Source organism: Rhinopithecus bieti, unplaced genomic scaffold (genome assembly GCF_001698545.2).
Source record: "Rhinopithecus bieti isolate Rb0 unplaced genomic scaffold, ASM169854v2 scaffold_11252, whole genome shotgun sequence".
NCBI lineage: Eukaryota > Metazoa > Chordata > Mammalia > Primates > Cercopithecidae > Rhinopithecus > Rhinopithecus bieti.
The window spans coordinates 495,612-512,733 of NW_016806895.1; the positions used below are offsets into that span (position 1 = coordinate 495,612).

The window sequence follows — 17,122 nt, forward strand, 5'->3', positions numbered from 1 at the left end:
TTTTGAGACAGTCTCATTCCATCATCCAGGCTGGAGTGCAGTGGCACCATCTTGGCTCACTGCAACCTCTACCTCCTGGGTTCAAGTCATTCTCATGCCTCAGCCTCTGGAGTAGCTGGAATTACAGGCACATACCACCACAGTTGGCTGATTTTTGTATTTTTAGTAGAGACAGTATTTTGCCCTGTTGGCCATGCTGGTCTTGAACTCCTGACTGCAAGTGATCTGCCTGCTTTGGCCTCCCAAAGTGCTGGGATTACTGATGTGAGCCATTGCATCTGGCCTGTTTTAAGATTTTCTTAATCAGTCTTTGAAGCACCATAAATAGTAGGTGCCCTTCTACAGATAAGGAAACAGGCTAAAAAAAATTATAAGCAAGGGGAGTTTATCCTAGGAAGACAAAGATTTCTCAACTGTGGGAAATTTAATGTAATCCATTATGTTATGGTGATTGTTCCATTGCACTCATATAAATTCATCTTGTTAGACTGTCACTCTTTTTTTTAAAAATTATATTAAAACATTTATAAAATAGAGACAGAGTCTCACTATGTTGCCCAGGCTGGTCTCAAACTCCTGGAGTCAAGCAATCCACTTGCCTCAGCCTCCCAAAGTGCTGGGATTATAGGTGTGAGTCACTGCACCCAGCCTTGACTATAACTCTTAAGTTGTCATCTCTGATTTTAAATAGTCACATAAATGATTTAAAAACTATAAAATAGCAAGGTAACTGTTAGGACAGTTTTCTTTTCTTATGTAATTATTATTAATGAATTTTATGGTATGTTGGGAGAAATTTTCAAGATGGAAGTATTTTGTCTATAGGCATAAGTACCAAAATCTTAGTGTTTGTTTTTTTTAATAAGTACTGTTGTTATCCATAATAGCAAGATTGAAAACTCTCATAATTCTTTTTGGTGATTTTATTTCTTACAAGTATTTTTTATTATTTTAATTTGTACTTGAAAAAATATGGCCCTGCATACAGGTACTACTGGTACTTCCTATAATCTAGGAAGAATAATCTTTATTTTTGTTTGTTAGGTACAAACTGTTTTGAAGCCAGTCCATCATAAGGAAGGACAAGAACTAACTGCTTTGCTGAATACTCCACATATTCAGGTAGAAAATGGACAGAATATTATATATGTGGTTTTTCTAGTGTTCTTCTTTTATTTTTTAAATCAGAGATTCCAGGGCTGGAAGAGATGTCAAACATTCTCTAGCCTATTTTGATGTTTACAACCCCATCTATAACATAGTAGTTATTGTTGGATTATATATTTTCAGATTTAAAATGAACTAAATTATTTTGAAACAACTTTTCTTTGAAAATTAGGCAAAATTCTTCCCCCCTTTGGTTATATTTTCTGTAAGTTTTAATGATCTAGGGTGTTTAGGCCTTTACATTGATGTTATTTTATGAAGTTTAATAAGCATTTTAGACTTTCATAACCCATTCCAGAGTATGCCCTTAGTATACTTAACACATCTTTATTTATTATTAGCTCTAATTAATTATAGCACTTTTAAAGATTTAATGGTCAGAATACTATGTACATAGTGAGGTTAAAAATCACTGTGCAGAACTAAATCATGCTATTACTTAAAATACCACGGATTTCTTTGAAACAGGCACTTTTACTGGCCCACGATAAGGTTGCTGAGCAGGAAATGCAGCTAGAGCCCATTACAGATGAGAGAGTTTATGAAAGTATTGGCCAATATGGAGGAGAAACTGTAAAAATAGTTCGTATAGAAAAGGCTCGTGATATTCCATTGGTAAGTGTCCCACATACTGTTTTAAACAAGTGCATTTTCTGCTGTTGTGTGCTTCAGAAGTCTGGTTAATTTCAGAATTCTGATGAATAGAGTATTTCTGAAGTGGAAAGTGTAGGGGAAATGGTCAACTTTTAAATCTAATTATGATTGCTCTAGTTGTGTAAATAAATTTTTTCTTAAGATAACTGAAGGTTAGTGTTGTTGAATAGAAAAAAATAGAATTTAAAAATAAAGAAATACTTAACAAAATCATATTATTTTGTTTTAGAGAGAGAGATATATATATGTATATATTTTTTTTTTTAGGGTGCTACAGTTCGTAATGAAATGGACTCTGTCATCATTAGCCGGATAGTAAAAGGGGGTGCTGCAGAGAAAAGTGGTCTGTTGCATGAAGGAGATGAAGTTCTAGAGATTAATGGCATTGAAATTCGGGGGAAAGATGTCAATGAGGTTTTTGACTTGCTGGTAAGTTGACACAGCTAGAAGAATGATTGATAGCTTTTAGAAAGCTCTTATTAGACTTTAGAATAAAATAGTTTTTAAGTAACTGTTATGAGCACTGGATGATTTCTAGCCTGATTTTTCCATGATATAACTGTTCCACAGTATTTGTTAGCAGTTTTATTTTGGGTGGTACCACTGATATTTTTCTACTTTCTGATGTATCACTATCACATATATTTTATTTTTCTGGAATCAGTAATATAACTCATTAATTCACTCAGTACATATTTATTGAGTGCCTAATATGCACTAGCCACTTGGGAAACAGTAACAAAACAAAGTCTGTGTCCGCATGATTTTGTGTGTTCTTTTATTTTATTATCTGTAATTGATTGTTGTTTTCCTAATAATATTAGATAATAACAGTGCTATAGATCTGCAGTGTCCGGTATAATAATCACTAGCTGCATATAGCTATTTCTGTTTAAATTAAGTAAAATTTAAAATTCAGTTCCTTATTCACATTAGCTGCATTTCAAGTGCTGAGAAGCAGTATGTAGCTAATGGCTACCATTATTAAGATACAGAAATAGCACATTTCCATCATTGGAGAAGGTTCTATTGGATAGTGCTAGTATAATCACAAAATCATTTATGGACATCTTTTGAGGGCAATTTATGATCACTTTGTACATACCCATGGACCATATTTATGGTCCTAGTTATTCAGCTTCTGTTATTATAGTGGAATCTCTGCTATCTGCTGATTCTGCTGTAAAATCTAGAAACATCTTCACACACTTATTTTCACCCAGCCCCATTCATTGCTTTGGTAGAGCAAAGTGCCTCAGGTCATTTAAGTCTGTGGAGGGGTTCTGAAATAGTCCAGTTTAGGGAATATAGATCATAAAATCATGGAATGATTTTCATAAATACAAATTTTAAAAATCTGATCTTTCTATTACAGTCTGATATGCATGGTACTTTGACTTTTGTTCTGATTCCCAGTCAACAGATCAAGCCGCCTCCTGCCAAGGAAACAGTAGTAAGTGATTTTTAAATGTTCATTATCTATGTGTTCCATGGCTGCTGTTTGCTTCTGTTACTGTTTACTGTTACAGAAATGTCAGTAAGTGTTTCCTGTACTCAAATACAGATAAATTCAATCATTTTTATTTAAATAAATATGAACTATCAATGTTTTAAATTAGTAAACTCTTCACCTTTTCTTTTTGGAAGGTGGGAGTTGGAGTCTCTCTCTGTTGCCCAGGCTGGAATGCAGTGGTGTGATCTTGGCTCATTGCAACCTATGCCTTCCAGGTTCAAATGATTCTCCCACCTCAGCCTCTTGAGTAGCTGGGATTCCAGGCACATGCCACCACGCCCAGCTAATTTTGTATTTTAGTAGAGACAGGGTTTTGCTATGTTGGCCAGGCTGGTCTTGAACTCCTGGCTTCATGTGATCTGCCTGCCTTGGCCTCCCAAAGTGCTGGGATTACAGGTGTGAGCCATCACATCCAGCCAACTCTGTACCTTTTTAAAATAAAAGTAGAAAATAATTTCAGTTTCTGAATTTTTTTTTTTGGTAGTTACAGGTGGGTTAACTTAACTTATACTTAATATGGGGTGGGGCAAGTGCTTTTAAAAAGTATATGCAACCCTTATTTTAGAGTATATTGTTCTATTAGACATTTACTCAGCTATATCTATTAAAAGTTAGGCTGCATTACCATACGGTCAAGCAATTGCATTCCAAAGTATATATCCAAGAGGACTGAAAACATATATTCACATAAGAATGTCTACATGAATGTTCACAGCAGCAACATTCATGGTAGCTAGAAAGTAGTAACAACCCAAATGTCTGTCAGGTGATGAATGAAAGACAAAATATGTATGTATGATGGGATATTATTTGATAATTTTAGAAGACTAAAATACTGATATATGCTACAACATGGATGAACCTTGAAGAAATTATGCTGAGTGAAAGAAGCCAGTCACAAAAGGTCATTTATTGGTTCATTTATATAGAATGTCCAGAACAGGTAAATCTGTAGGAGAGAAAGCAGATTAGTAATTCCTTAGATGTGGAGATAAGGAGTTATGAGAGAATGGTGATTGCTAATCAGTTCCAAGTTTCTTTTTGAGGAGATAAAAATGTTCTAAAATTGTTTGTGGTGATGATGGTACAAATCTGTGAATATACTAAAACCGTCCAATTGTGTACGTGAGTGAATTTTATATGAATTATATATCAATAAAGCTATTTAAAAATGATAGACTTTGAAGTGCTGAATTAACGTGGAAGCTTGATGTATTGCATCTGTTATTCTTAACTTTAAAGCATAGCAGTTTAAGAAACAACACAGTTTCATTTTTCTCTCAATATTTCATCACAGATATGCTTTATAGTTTGGCTATCATTCCATGTTTTCCCTTCATTTTTTACAGAACATACTGAAGTTGATATTGTATCTGCAACCTACTTTATGTTTGCAATTTTTTGTAGGAAGAGAAATGAGGAAATATAGCTTGTCTTTGAATTCAAACAGCTTGATTCTCTGTGCATTCTGCGGTTCCCTGTATCTCTTCTGTGTTATGCCCTGAACTTCAAAAGTAGCTCTGCAAACTGAGGAAACATAACAGAGGAGGGTTGGAATATGCTCCTACTTACTTATCTACAATAATCCATCCCTCCTGAGCAAATGACTTTTGTCTTTTAGAATGAATGTCGGAAGTTAAGCCATGTTTTTTTGTTTGTTTGTTTGTTTTTGTTGTTGTTGTTGTTGAGGTGGGATCTGGCTCTATTGCCCAGGCTGGAGTGCAGTGGTGTGATCATGACTCACTGCAGCCCTGACTGCCTGGGCTCAAGCAGTCCTCCTACCTTAGCCTCCCTAGTAGCCGGGACCACAGATGCGTACCACCACATCCAGCTAATTTTTTGTACTTTTGGTAGAGATGGGTTTCACTATGTTGCCTAGGCTGGTCTTGAACTCCTGAGCTCAAGCGGTCCACCTGCCTCAGCCTCCCAAAGTGTTGGGATTACAGATGTGAGCCACAATGCCCAGCCAAGATGTGTTTTCTCAACATTTTTTTCCTGCTATTCATGCAGAATTTGGAATTCTGTAAAAGAAAAGCCATTTTTTTCATGGATAAAATTAATCGAAGTGTTACCTTGAAACTTGTTGATTCTTATTGTATACAAAACAGAATATCAAAGTAATTAATTTAGACATTGTTTCAACCTAAGAATGAAATAACTTACTTATCCTTTAGTGGTTATTTAACTCCTACCTTTCATTATTGATTAAGAATAAAAGGCTGGTTTAATCTGAAAACCAAAGGAATATAGGTTCATGGGGAACAATCTCAGGAACTACTTAACTGGAAAATGAAGTAGCTTAAAAAGGAAGAAAGTGGGAGAAACAGCAAAATGCCAGGTCTATCCCTTTTAAAATGCAGCTTTTCTTTTCTTTTCTTTTCTTTTAGTTGGAGTCTCACTCTGTCACTGAGGCAAGCAGTGGCACCATCTGCGCTCACTGCAGCCTCCGCCTCCCAGGTTCAAGCAGTTCTCCTGCCTCAGCCTCCCAAGTAGCTGAGACTACAAGTGCATGCCACCACATCCAGCTAATTTTTGTATTTTTAGCGGAGATGGGGTTTCACTGTGTTGGCCAGGCTGGTCTCAAACTCCTGACCTCAGGTGATCTACCTGCCTTGGCCTCCCAAAGTGCTAGATTACAGGTGTGAACCACCGTACCCAGCCAAAAATACAGCATTTTAAGGTATTTTTGTATTTATTTATTTTATTTTATTATTTTTATTTTTTTGAGATGGAGTTTCGTTCTTGTTGCCCAGACTGGAGTGCAATGGTGCAATCTTGGCTCACTGCAATCTCTACCTCCCAGGTTCAAGCAATTCTCGTGCCTCAGCCTCCCGAGCAGCTGGATAACAGGCATGCACTACCATGCCTGGTTGATTTTGTATTTTTAGTAGAGATGGGGTTTCACCATGTTGGGCAAACTGGTTTTGAACTCCTGACCTCAGGTGATCTGCCCGCCTTGGCCTCCCAAAGTGCTGGGACTACAGGCATGAGCCACCAAACCCGGCCTATTTTCATATTTAAAGTAGGGATCTTTTCAGAATAGACAGATATTTAGTATTTTTCTTTTTCTTCTTTTCTCTTTTGTTTTTTGCTTTTTTTGAGACCGAGTCCTGCTCTGTCACCCAGGCTGGAGTACAGTGGTGCCATCTCGGCTCACTGCAACCCTGCCTCCCGGGTTCAAGCATTCTCCTGACTCAGCCTCCCCAGGCGCCCGCCACCATGCCTGGCTGAATTTTTTTTTTTTTTTTTTTGTATTTTTAATAGAGACAGAGTTTCACCATGTTGGCCAGGCTGGTCTTGAACTCCTGATCTCTGGTGATCTGCCCACGTTGGCCTCCCAATGTGCTGGGATTACAGGCATGAGCCACCACATCCAGCCCCTTCTTTTCTCTTTTTATTATGAACAACTCTCAATTGCAATGTATCTTGCCAAGTTTTGTCAAACCTAACTGGCTTAAAATGAACTGCTGTTATTAAAGCTCATTGAGGCTGTCCAGAAAGGAAACAGTAATAGGAAATCATAATCTTGGTTGACATAGGCAGAATAATTATCTATGGAATTAATGATCTAAAGAAATTAGAACCAATTTATTGAGTATCATTATGGTAGAGGTCAGCATCTGTTGAGAGCAGCAGCAGGTATCTTTCTGATTTATGTTTTGTGATGTTAGAAGCGCGTTTAAGACAGATATACAAAATAAGTGTTATCTGAAACTCCTATATAATCACTTGTTGAATTATGATGTCATGTATGGCAATAATAAGCTGTGTCAGGAGAAGTACTCTCTTGAGTTCTTAAATTTCTTTTGTATCACACATAGCAATCAGTGGCTGCTCTTTCAGTAGCAGAGGGCAAGAGTCTTGGCACCTTTGTATTTCACTTCCTGGGTAACCGGCACGTTTGACCTAGGAAACGGATACAGTATTCAAACTGTGCAGTTTCCTTCTCTCAGCCTTTTTTAAAAAAAGGAAGGATTGGATTTCCCAGACTAGTTTGTAAAACTTTAGATTATTCTATTCTATAATAATATGTAGGGAGGACATAATAGACCTTTATCTGAATGGAATTTTTTCATTTAGTCTAATGCCATAATCTAACAAGGAGTGTATTTAAATGACGGTGGATCACATTGCTTATTAGTTACAGAATATGTACCAGAAAATTAACAGATTATTGGTTGTTTAATACATAAAAGCTATTATGATTATGTACTCTGTGCCAGGCACTACAGAGGTAACTGTTGTAAAGAAAAGTTGAGAACCACTGCTATCACATACATTGCTTTCCCATTATAGGTATAAAATGTATTAATAAAGATATTTCTTGGTGGATGGGGGAAAGTAGGAATTCTAGTGTTGTGGGGAGATACTTAAAAACTTGCTTGATGCTGTTAAGGCTTTCCTTGAGTCACTTTCACTGTTTTCTGCAGTGAACTTTAAGAGTTAAAGATAAATCTGCAATAGTAAGAAATATAGAAAATATAGAAAAAATAAAATAAAATTACAAAGAAAAATACTTTGGTAGCAGAGATGTGAAATCAACCTAAATACCCAACCTAAAGTGACAGACTGGATAAAGAAATGTGGCATATATACGCCATGGAATACTAATGCAGCCATTAAAAAATGAGATTATATCTTTTGCAGGGACATAGATGGAGTCGGAGGCCATTGTCCTTAGCAAACTAACACAGGAACAGAAAACCAAATACCACATGTTCTCTTATATGTGGGAGCTAAATGATGAGAACACATGGACACATAAAGGGGAACAACACACACTAGGGTCTTTTGGAGGGTAGAGGGTAGAGGGAGGGAGAGGATCAGGAAAAATAACTAATGGATACTAGGCTTAATACCTGGTTGATGAAATAATCTGACAACAAACCCTCAAGACACAAGTTTGCCTGTGTAACAAACCTGCACTTGTATCCCTGAACTTAAAACAGTTAAAAAAAAAAAAGAAAAAAAAAAGCAGTATAAAAAGTATAAAAGCCAACCTAATACTTAGACATAATAGAAAAGGGAAAAAACAGACTTCTTTTTTTTTTTCTTTCTTTTTTTTCTCTTTGATTTTGAGGGTGTCACCTATGTGATAGCCTTACCTTCTTAGGTACCAACTTGTCCATTAAGCTAATCCCAAAGTTGTCTCCCAAGTACACTGTCCAGGTGGTTGTGGCAAATTTGTACGTTTCCAAAGGAGTGTCCATTGAGCAAGTGGAATACAGGATCCTGAGTTTTAGATCAGTACTCTCCAAAAGATTTTTTTCTTTTTCTTTTCTTTTCTTTTTTTTTTGGAGACAGAGTTTCACTCTGTTGTCCAGGCTGGAGTGCAGCAGTGCCATCTTGGCTCACTGCAACCTCCGCCTCCTGGGTTCAAGTGATTCTCCCGCCTCAGCCTCCCAAGTAGTTGGGATAACAGCTACCCTGTACCATGTACAAGTACCATCTACTCTGCCACCGGCTAATTTTATTTTACACCTTTATCAATTAAAAAACATTGAACATGCCCCCTCCCATATTTTATATATGTACTACTCTACTTACTATCCCAAATTACAATGTAGGACAAATTTTATTATTAAGTAATTCAAATAGCCTTCTTGATTGGTTGAAAAACAATATTTTGGAACATTGGATCCCTAAAAAAAATGTAAATAAACTGATGAATCATTATCCCTGTACCCTATCCGCATTTCATCATTAGGACTTCAAATGTGAACAGCTTATAGATACTAAAAAAAGGAAAAAGAAAATGTTGGGCTGGAAGATAATCGTATCCAAACAGTTCTGTAATTTGAAATGTAAACAAAAGTTTTGTTTTGTTCAGAAGCCAAATACTGTTTTGATCAGATATACTGTTGTAGTATTATTACAGCATTATGAGAACCTGGATCTTTCCTATGAGGGTCAGCTTATCTCCTTCATTTTAAAGTGGCTTTTTTTGTTGTTGTATGAGAAACAAAATAATTTTGCCACTAACAGGAAAGATTGGTGGAGAAAACTTCTAGAACTGGTAGGAATTAATCAGTGGAATATATGGGTAGAAGTCGTATTGTATCTGTTAAGGCAATACTCAGACTTTAACTCATTCAAATCGTTAATTTTTCTGATATGAAATAAATTTTCCTTAGGAAAAATTAAGAGCTTTTCCCTCTTAATTTTAGGAAAGTAAGAGCTTTTTCTCTTAATTTTAGGGTATATTTTAGATAGGACTATATAAACTTGTCATGTAGGTAAAGCATGTTCTCTTCCCAGCCTACACAAAGAGGGGCCCTATTCCAAGCCAGTTAAATCAGAATAGTTAAGGGATGAGAACTGCATAGGCAAGAGTACGTGGAAAAGCATCTCTGGGTGATTTTGTTGGCCTGTGGCAATGGTCATAAATGTAGATATTCCCTCCTCAGTGGTCTTCTTAATTTCTCTCAGGGTAGTAGTTCTCTAAGATTGCTGTACCTAATAATTACCCAAGGAACCTGATTAAAATTCAGATTCTGAGAGTCTGAGGTGTGGCATGAGAATTCAGCATTTTAATAAACATCCTAGGCAGGTGATCTGAGCAAAACACTTTGAAAACAACATGTTTGGTATGCTTTCAGAACGTTATTTGATAAAATTATCAATCAAGATTGACAAGTACTTTGATTTGAAGTACTTGAAAATCTGGTAAAATCTACCAATTTGAAAAATCTGGTAAAATTGATCTCTCCACTACCCCAAGTGATGCCTAAAATTCCATTTTAGAATCTCAAGTTTTTTTTTTTTTTTTTTTGGGCAAAAAAGTAACAAACAGATTCTAGAAGTTATTAATTGATAGGATGGTGCTCAAGCACAGATTAAAAATATATATATATTTCTAGATAATACTACATATGAGATTTTTCCTCATACCAAGGTTATATATTTTATCATTTTTTTGCTCAATCTCTTAACTGTGTTTTGATTCACTACTATCCCACACAGCTTTCTAAAATTCATTTTTAGTGCTGACTGACAAAGATTTCAAGATTTTAATAAAAAGTATTTTTTCACATCTAGAACAAGGCTCTTTAGGGCACTTTCCATTTAGGATGCGGCACAACACTTTCAAATTTGATGTAGTATCTTAACTATATTTGGTGCAAGATTATGTACTATGCTATTCCATTTATATGAATTAAGTTACAGGGGAAACTAATCAGTGTTTCTAGAAATCAGGATGATGTTTATCCTTGGAGGGGATGGGATGGGTAGTGACTGAAAGAGACCAGGTAGGGCCTCTGAGGTGCTGGTGATATTCTGGTTGTTGATTTGGATGCTAGTTACACAGGTCTGTTTTGTTTGTGAAAATTCACTATGCTATACACTTAGGATAATGTGTATTTTTTGTACCTGTGTAATATATCAAAAGTGATCCCCAAAAGGCATAATAACATTCAAGTTTTACTTGTAGCTATTTAACTTTTTTATCTTTATATTTCTAAGTAGATCATTTTTTAACCTTAGTTTCAGTTTGTATATTAGGACTTAGCTTTATTTCCTATTTACAGAAGTTAATAAAATATTTCTTTGAAATTAGAAAATATTCTTTAATGACAAGCCAAACATTTTTAAAAGCCATTATCTATCTGTGTCTGTCTATCTTTAATCTATCTATCTATATCACTTAGCATTTTATCCAATTTCTTATAGTCTCTCAGCGACACTACTCATTTTAGTCAGTGTCTCAAGTGCTTAAAGAGTGCCCCTTTTGGGGCAGGCTGGCATTATCTTTATTACATATTACCTCAATTATGGTGAGAGTAAAAAGAAAGCTAAGTCCGAGTGTGGTGGCTCACATCTGTAATCCCAGCACTTTGGGAGTTCAAGGCAGGTGGATCACCTGAGGTCAGGAGTTCGAGACTGGTGTGGCCAACTGGCGAAATCCTGTTTCTACTAAAAATACAAAAATTAGCTGAGTGTGGTGGTGAGTGCCTGTAATCCCAGCTACTTGGGAGGCTGAGACAGGAGAATAGCTTGAACCCAGGAGGTGGAGGTTGCAGTGAGCCAAGACTGTGCCACTGAACTCCAGGCTGGGCAACAGAGCAAGCCTCCATCTCAGAAAAAAAGAAAAAAGAAAGCCAGAGCCAAATAACATTTGGATAGAAATGGACCTTGAATTCTTAGGTTGTTCATCTATTGCTTGGTTCATTGAGCCTGAACTTGGAATTTAACCTATGTGTGACAGAAATGCTCACTGCAAATATGTGGGCAGAAATGCTCATTACAAATATGTGTGAGATCTCATTAGATGAAGTAGGTTTCTTACAGATTTTGGAAGTGTCACATACAACTTGCCCAAGTTAGGTAAAAATTAGACATGGAGAAGTTAAAGGGAATATTAATTCCTTTATAACTTCTTAGAAGTAAGAATAGTCTGTCATATCTTACAGAGGCATACTGGAAGAAATGGCATACGAAATAGCTTATAATATAAACTATATTGTTCATGAGAGTTACTACCCACCCTTAATGCTAAGTAGAATAGCACAATTCTTTGATTTATTCTGATTTCCAAAAGCACATTATTAGCAAAAATTATAACTTATACCGTTAATAATATGTCAAAGCCTACATAGCATACAAAAAAGAATTGATTATAAACTGGAGTTAGTTATATTTAGTCCTTTGTAGTGTACTTGTTTCGTGAACATATCCTTTAAAGGAAACACCAAGAGAGTTTAAGGCATAGTTGGACTGACAGAGGGGTCAAGAGAAACTGACAGCCCCAGGGAAGCTCATATTCACCTGCTTAGATGATGAGATGTGGTAAGGCAAAGTGTACCTTTTCCAGTAGCTGTGATTTGGTAATTGCATACCTTATTGCAGAGTCATTGTTTTCACAGGTCAGGATTCTATTATATTTCTCTCCTCTCACGCTTTTGAGGCACCTTGTATCTCAGCTTGTAGCTGCGAACAGTGTTGTATCCTTGTACATATTTGCAAGTCAACAGAGAAGACAACAGATCAGCCTGAGAAAATACTGCCCCAAAACACCGTTACTTAACACCTTTCTTCCAACTACATTTCTTTGCACTAATGAAAAATTGTGGCCAAGTGCAGTGGCTCACACCTATAATCCTAACACTTTGGGAGGCTGAGGGAGGAGGATCACTTGAGGCTAGAAATTTGAGATTATCCTGGACAACATACTGAGATGCTGTCTCTATTAAATTTTTTTAAATTAAAAAATAATTAAAAATTGTAGCATTTAAATTATATTCATATGAAACATTTTATATTGCCATTTATTGTTTTATTTTGCCCTTTTATCTTTTAGATCCATGTAAAAGCTCATTTTGACTATGACCCTTCAGATGACCCTTATGTTCCGTGTCGAGAGTTAGGTCTGTCTTTTCAAAAAGGTGATATACTTCATGTGATCAGTCAAGAGGATCCAAACTGGTGGCAGGCCTACAGGGAAGGGGACGAAGATAATCAGCCTCTAGCCGGGCTTGTTCCAGGTAAGACACAATATGGTAGAAAGCACATAGTATTAAAAACACTCAAAATGCAAGCTTTCACAAAAAAAAAACTCATTTTTTCATGCCTCTTAATAAAGTCTTCCAGTTACTTTTCACGTAGTTGGGTTTTATGTTGTACCTGCAGCATAAGTATCTTAAATAGAATGTGGCCAATTCTTTGGCCTTTAGAATGGAATTATGTATAACTTCAGCCAGTCCCATATTGTACTATGTTCCCTGTATACATATTAAGATGACCGTATTATCGAGGCAACACAACTTGTATTATACTATATACTATACTATGACATTAATTGGGGCATCAACATGATTTTTGAGAAGGAAAGGTGCATAACTTTATAAGGAATCAGGAAAAGTAACATCATAGAATATATTATACCAAATGTGATCTTAGGGCAGAAATAGGATGCTCCAAATTTTTTATTAATGAAACTATCCCTCATTTAGACTAAATTAAAACTTTAGCTTACATTATAGATTAAGATTATTAAGGGGACATGTTTCTGAGAGTTAAGATGATACAAAATAGAACAAAGTACAGTCATGCATCACTTAACGACAGGGATATGTTCTGAGAAATGTGCCGTTAGGTGATTTCATTGCTGTGCAAACATCATTGAGTGTATTTACACAAACCTAGATGATATAGCCTGCTGTACACCTAGGCTATGTGGTATAGCCTATTCCTCCAACCACCATCATATATATGGTTTGTTGTTGACTGAAATGTTGTTATACAGTGCAGGACTGTATGTAGATATAATTATTTTCTACAAATGGCTCTTAGAGTTCCCAGGATGGGAGTAGAATGGAGAAAGGAGAGCAGAACTAAGGAAAGTATAATAAGCTATCGGAGAAGGCAAGGAGTACATACAGAATGATAAAAATAGGGATATAGGGGAAAAGGATAACAATTCGTCCATTTATTTGTTAATAAATGCTATTATGGCTGCCCCATGTAAGGCACTTTGCCTGGTGCTGAGATAAACTTCGTTTCCATACTTTACTTGAAAGTGTATCCATTAACACTTATGTATATGTTTTTCTTCTGTGTCCCCTACTTTATAATACTTTCATTATACTGTCTCTGTTATAATTCTTTCTACCATATATTCTCAGTTTGTAAACTTCTTGAGTTCAGAAGCCGAGTCTTATTTATTTTAAATCCAGATAATATATGTTAAATTAATGAATAAAAGGTGATTTAAAAAGTTCTCAGAAAACAAACCAAAAAAAATTTTTAAAAATAGTTCTGCCAGAACTGCTGTTTCTGAATTAGACCTTTCAATCCTTCGCTGTAATGTTTTCTGGCCTTATCTTTTACCTACAACATTTTTTAGCGATCATCCCTCCTACTTGCACCTGAAGATTTTAAGCGTAACAGATTTGGCTATAGACTTAGCCTTATACTGGATTTGACTACAAGCAAGAGTTTAGGGGAAAAGAGGAAAAGGAGGGCATGAAAAAAAAGACTGAGAAATATTGACTATCAGATATGTAGTAGGAACAGGGGAAGTTGTCCAAAAAATTCTAGAATAAGTTATAAGGAATCTCTTTTATCTCTGTAACTAAGCCAAAGAGACTTTTCTGGGTAACCAGATATTTCAACATTATATTTACATTTATTCTTTTTGAGTGTAAGGTAACAGAAAACTTCAGATTTCTCACTTTAAAACTCAAAAGCTAGAAACAGATTTTGTCTATGTCAGTCATATTTTAAGGAAAGAGGAATGGACTTCTTACATTTATTTTAGAGGATGATGTTCAAACCCTTGATTCTTCAGAGTAACAGTTACAGGACACTTCTCTAGAATCTGGAAGTGTTGGGTAGCCATTGTGGTTCTGCCTCAGGCTTGTGCCAAATATCAGTATGGTGTCTTCTTAACCATGCCAAACTTTAGCCCATAAATGTTTAGAACTAGTGTTTGTTGATAGATTGATTTTCTGAAAGTATGTAGTTTCCAATGATGATATTTCTAAGTCTTTTTATAAGAATAAAGATCTACCTTAGAGTTTGACGATGGATTTCCATCAGAATTCGATGGATGTTTTAAGAGGTCATTATGAGGCTGGCCCTGGTGACTCACACCTGTAATCCCAGCACTTTGGGAGGCTGAGGCGGGAGGATCGCTTGAGCCCAGGAGTTTGAGACTAGCCTGGGCCACATAGTGGCATAGCTGACATAGTGAGACCCTGTCTCTACAAAAAATTTAAAAATTAGCTGGCCATGGTTGTGTGTACCTGTAGTCCCAGCTACTCAGGAGGCTGAGGTGGGAGGATTGCATGAGCCTGGAAGGTTGAGGCTGCAGTGAGCTTTGGTCACGCCAGTGTAACAGAGCAGTCTCAGACAAAGAAAAAGAAAATCATTTCCATCTCTCATTAATTTCTGCCTCTATTTCAGAATAGCCTATAGTTCATACTATAAAAATGTGCCACAGAAGTACATCATTGTAGTGTTTTAAATTTTTAATATGTAAATGATTAAAATTACTCTGTTCTTGATTTTTAAAAATTGGTTAAATACTTATTTAAAAGTTTTTTTCTTTTTTTTGAGACAGAGTCTCACTCTGTTGCCCAGGTTGGAGTGCAGTGGTGCAATCTCGGCTCACTGCAAGCTCCGCCTCCCGGGTTCATGCCATTCTCCTGCCTCAGTCTCCTGAGCAGCTGGGACTACAGGTGCCCGCCACCACGCCTGGCTAATGTTTTGTATTTTTAGTAGAGATGGGATTTCACTGTGTTAGCCAGAATGGTCTTGATCTCCTGACCTCGTGATCCGCCTGCCTCAGCCTCTCAAAGTGTTGGGATTACAGGTGTGAGCCACTGCACCTGGTCCTTTAAATTTTAATACTCTTAAAATTTTCCTTCTAGTAATAATTACTTGTTTTACTAAGAATACAGTCTTGGCTGTGCGCAGTGGCTCATGCCTCTAATCCCGGCACTTTGGGAGGCCAAGCAGGGAGGATCACCTGAGGTCAGGAGTTCAAGACCAGCCTGGCCAACATGGTAAAACCACGTCTCTACTGAAAATACAAACGTTAGCCAGGTGTGGTGGCGGGCATCTGTAATCCCAGCTGCTTGGGAGGCTAAGGCATGAGAATCCCTTGAACCCAGGAGGCGGAGGTTGCAGTGAGCCGAGACTGTGCCACTGCACTCCAGCCTGGGTGACAGAGCGAGACTTCATCTCAAAAGATAACCAGGCTTCCTTTAATGCTTCTTATGTGTATCGAACTCAGTATTAATCTCTTTGTTAGTACACTTATGAAATGCACTAAGTTCTACGGATTATCCCAACCTGTATAGAATTTGCTTATTGATTTTTAAGAATCTCTGGCTTTACACTGGAAAAATTAGATTTAAAATTAAGTATAAAAGTGGAACCTCAACGTAATTCAGAATTTTCTAAGTAAAGCCACTTGTATCCTATAGGAAAAGACATATTTGATTTTAAGGTAGAGGTCTGAAAAGAAAACATCTTTCAAGGTCAGGAACCTTGAAAGCCTCCTGTATTAAAATATTAATTTTGTAAGGAAAAGCATGTTTTCCATGTATATAATTGGTAACTTAAAGGTGGAAATAAAAAATGACTAGCACATATACATACAAGAAGAGGGATTGAAAATAATGCATGCAAGGGAATATACTGAATGGTTTCTTGGAATTGAATATGGAATTGAATATATGATGAATGCCCACATGTTGTTTTGGAAAAGTTAACTCCTAGAATCGATATGCTTAATTTGAGATAATTCTAAAGGACTAGAACCATTGTAAGATTCAGGATAGTACTTTTCCACAAAGTAAATGCACAATGAAACCTTTTAAAAGTTGAACTATTAAATTTTAAATAATAGATGATATATATTCCAATAATATATATTGGATTGATTGAGCAGAGTTAATATTTGAAAATTTGGAGGCACATCATAGCTGACATTACACCTGTGTTGGCAAAAGGATTTGGAAGGGAATATAAATGAAGAGATATGTCTAGTGTTTTCCCTTCTTGATTTAAAAAAAAAATGTTATCCTTTTATCTTGAATATTTTACCCTTCTTTTTCTTTCTGCTATTAAGGGAAAAGCTTTCAGCAGCAAAGGGAAGCCATGAAGCAAACCATAGAAGAAGATAAGGAGCCAGAAAAATCAGGTTAGACACTTGTATTTGACATTAGTAAGAGATTTCTTGGGTCTTCATCTGGAGCCATGTGTAAATCTGCATGTTAGAACTGTGAAGAAAGAAGTACTCGTGGAAAGAGTGATGCAAGAGGCAAAACTGATTATCTTAGA

General features: G+C 36.3%; 1 protein-coding gene across 1 annotated transcript in view; it reads left to right on the forward strand.

The window, feature by feature from the left end:
• Positions 1–17,122, forward strand: part of PALS1 (protein associated with LIN7 1, MAGUK p55 family member) — a 99,664-nt gene that overhangs the window by 67,787 nt on the left and 14,755 nt on the right. The window contains 6 exon segments of the mRNA XM_017878584.1: positions 1,045–1,122; positions 1,636–1,782; positions 2,089–2,250; positions 3,197–3,274; positions 12,633–12,816; positions 16,911–16,982. Of these exon segments, the coding sequence (XP_017734073.1) occupies positions 1,045–1,122; positions 1,636–1,782; positions 2,089–2,250; positions 3,197–3,274; positions 12,633–12,816; positions 16,911–16,982 (721 nt within the window).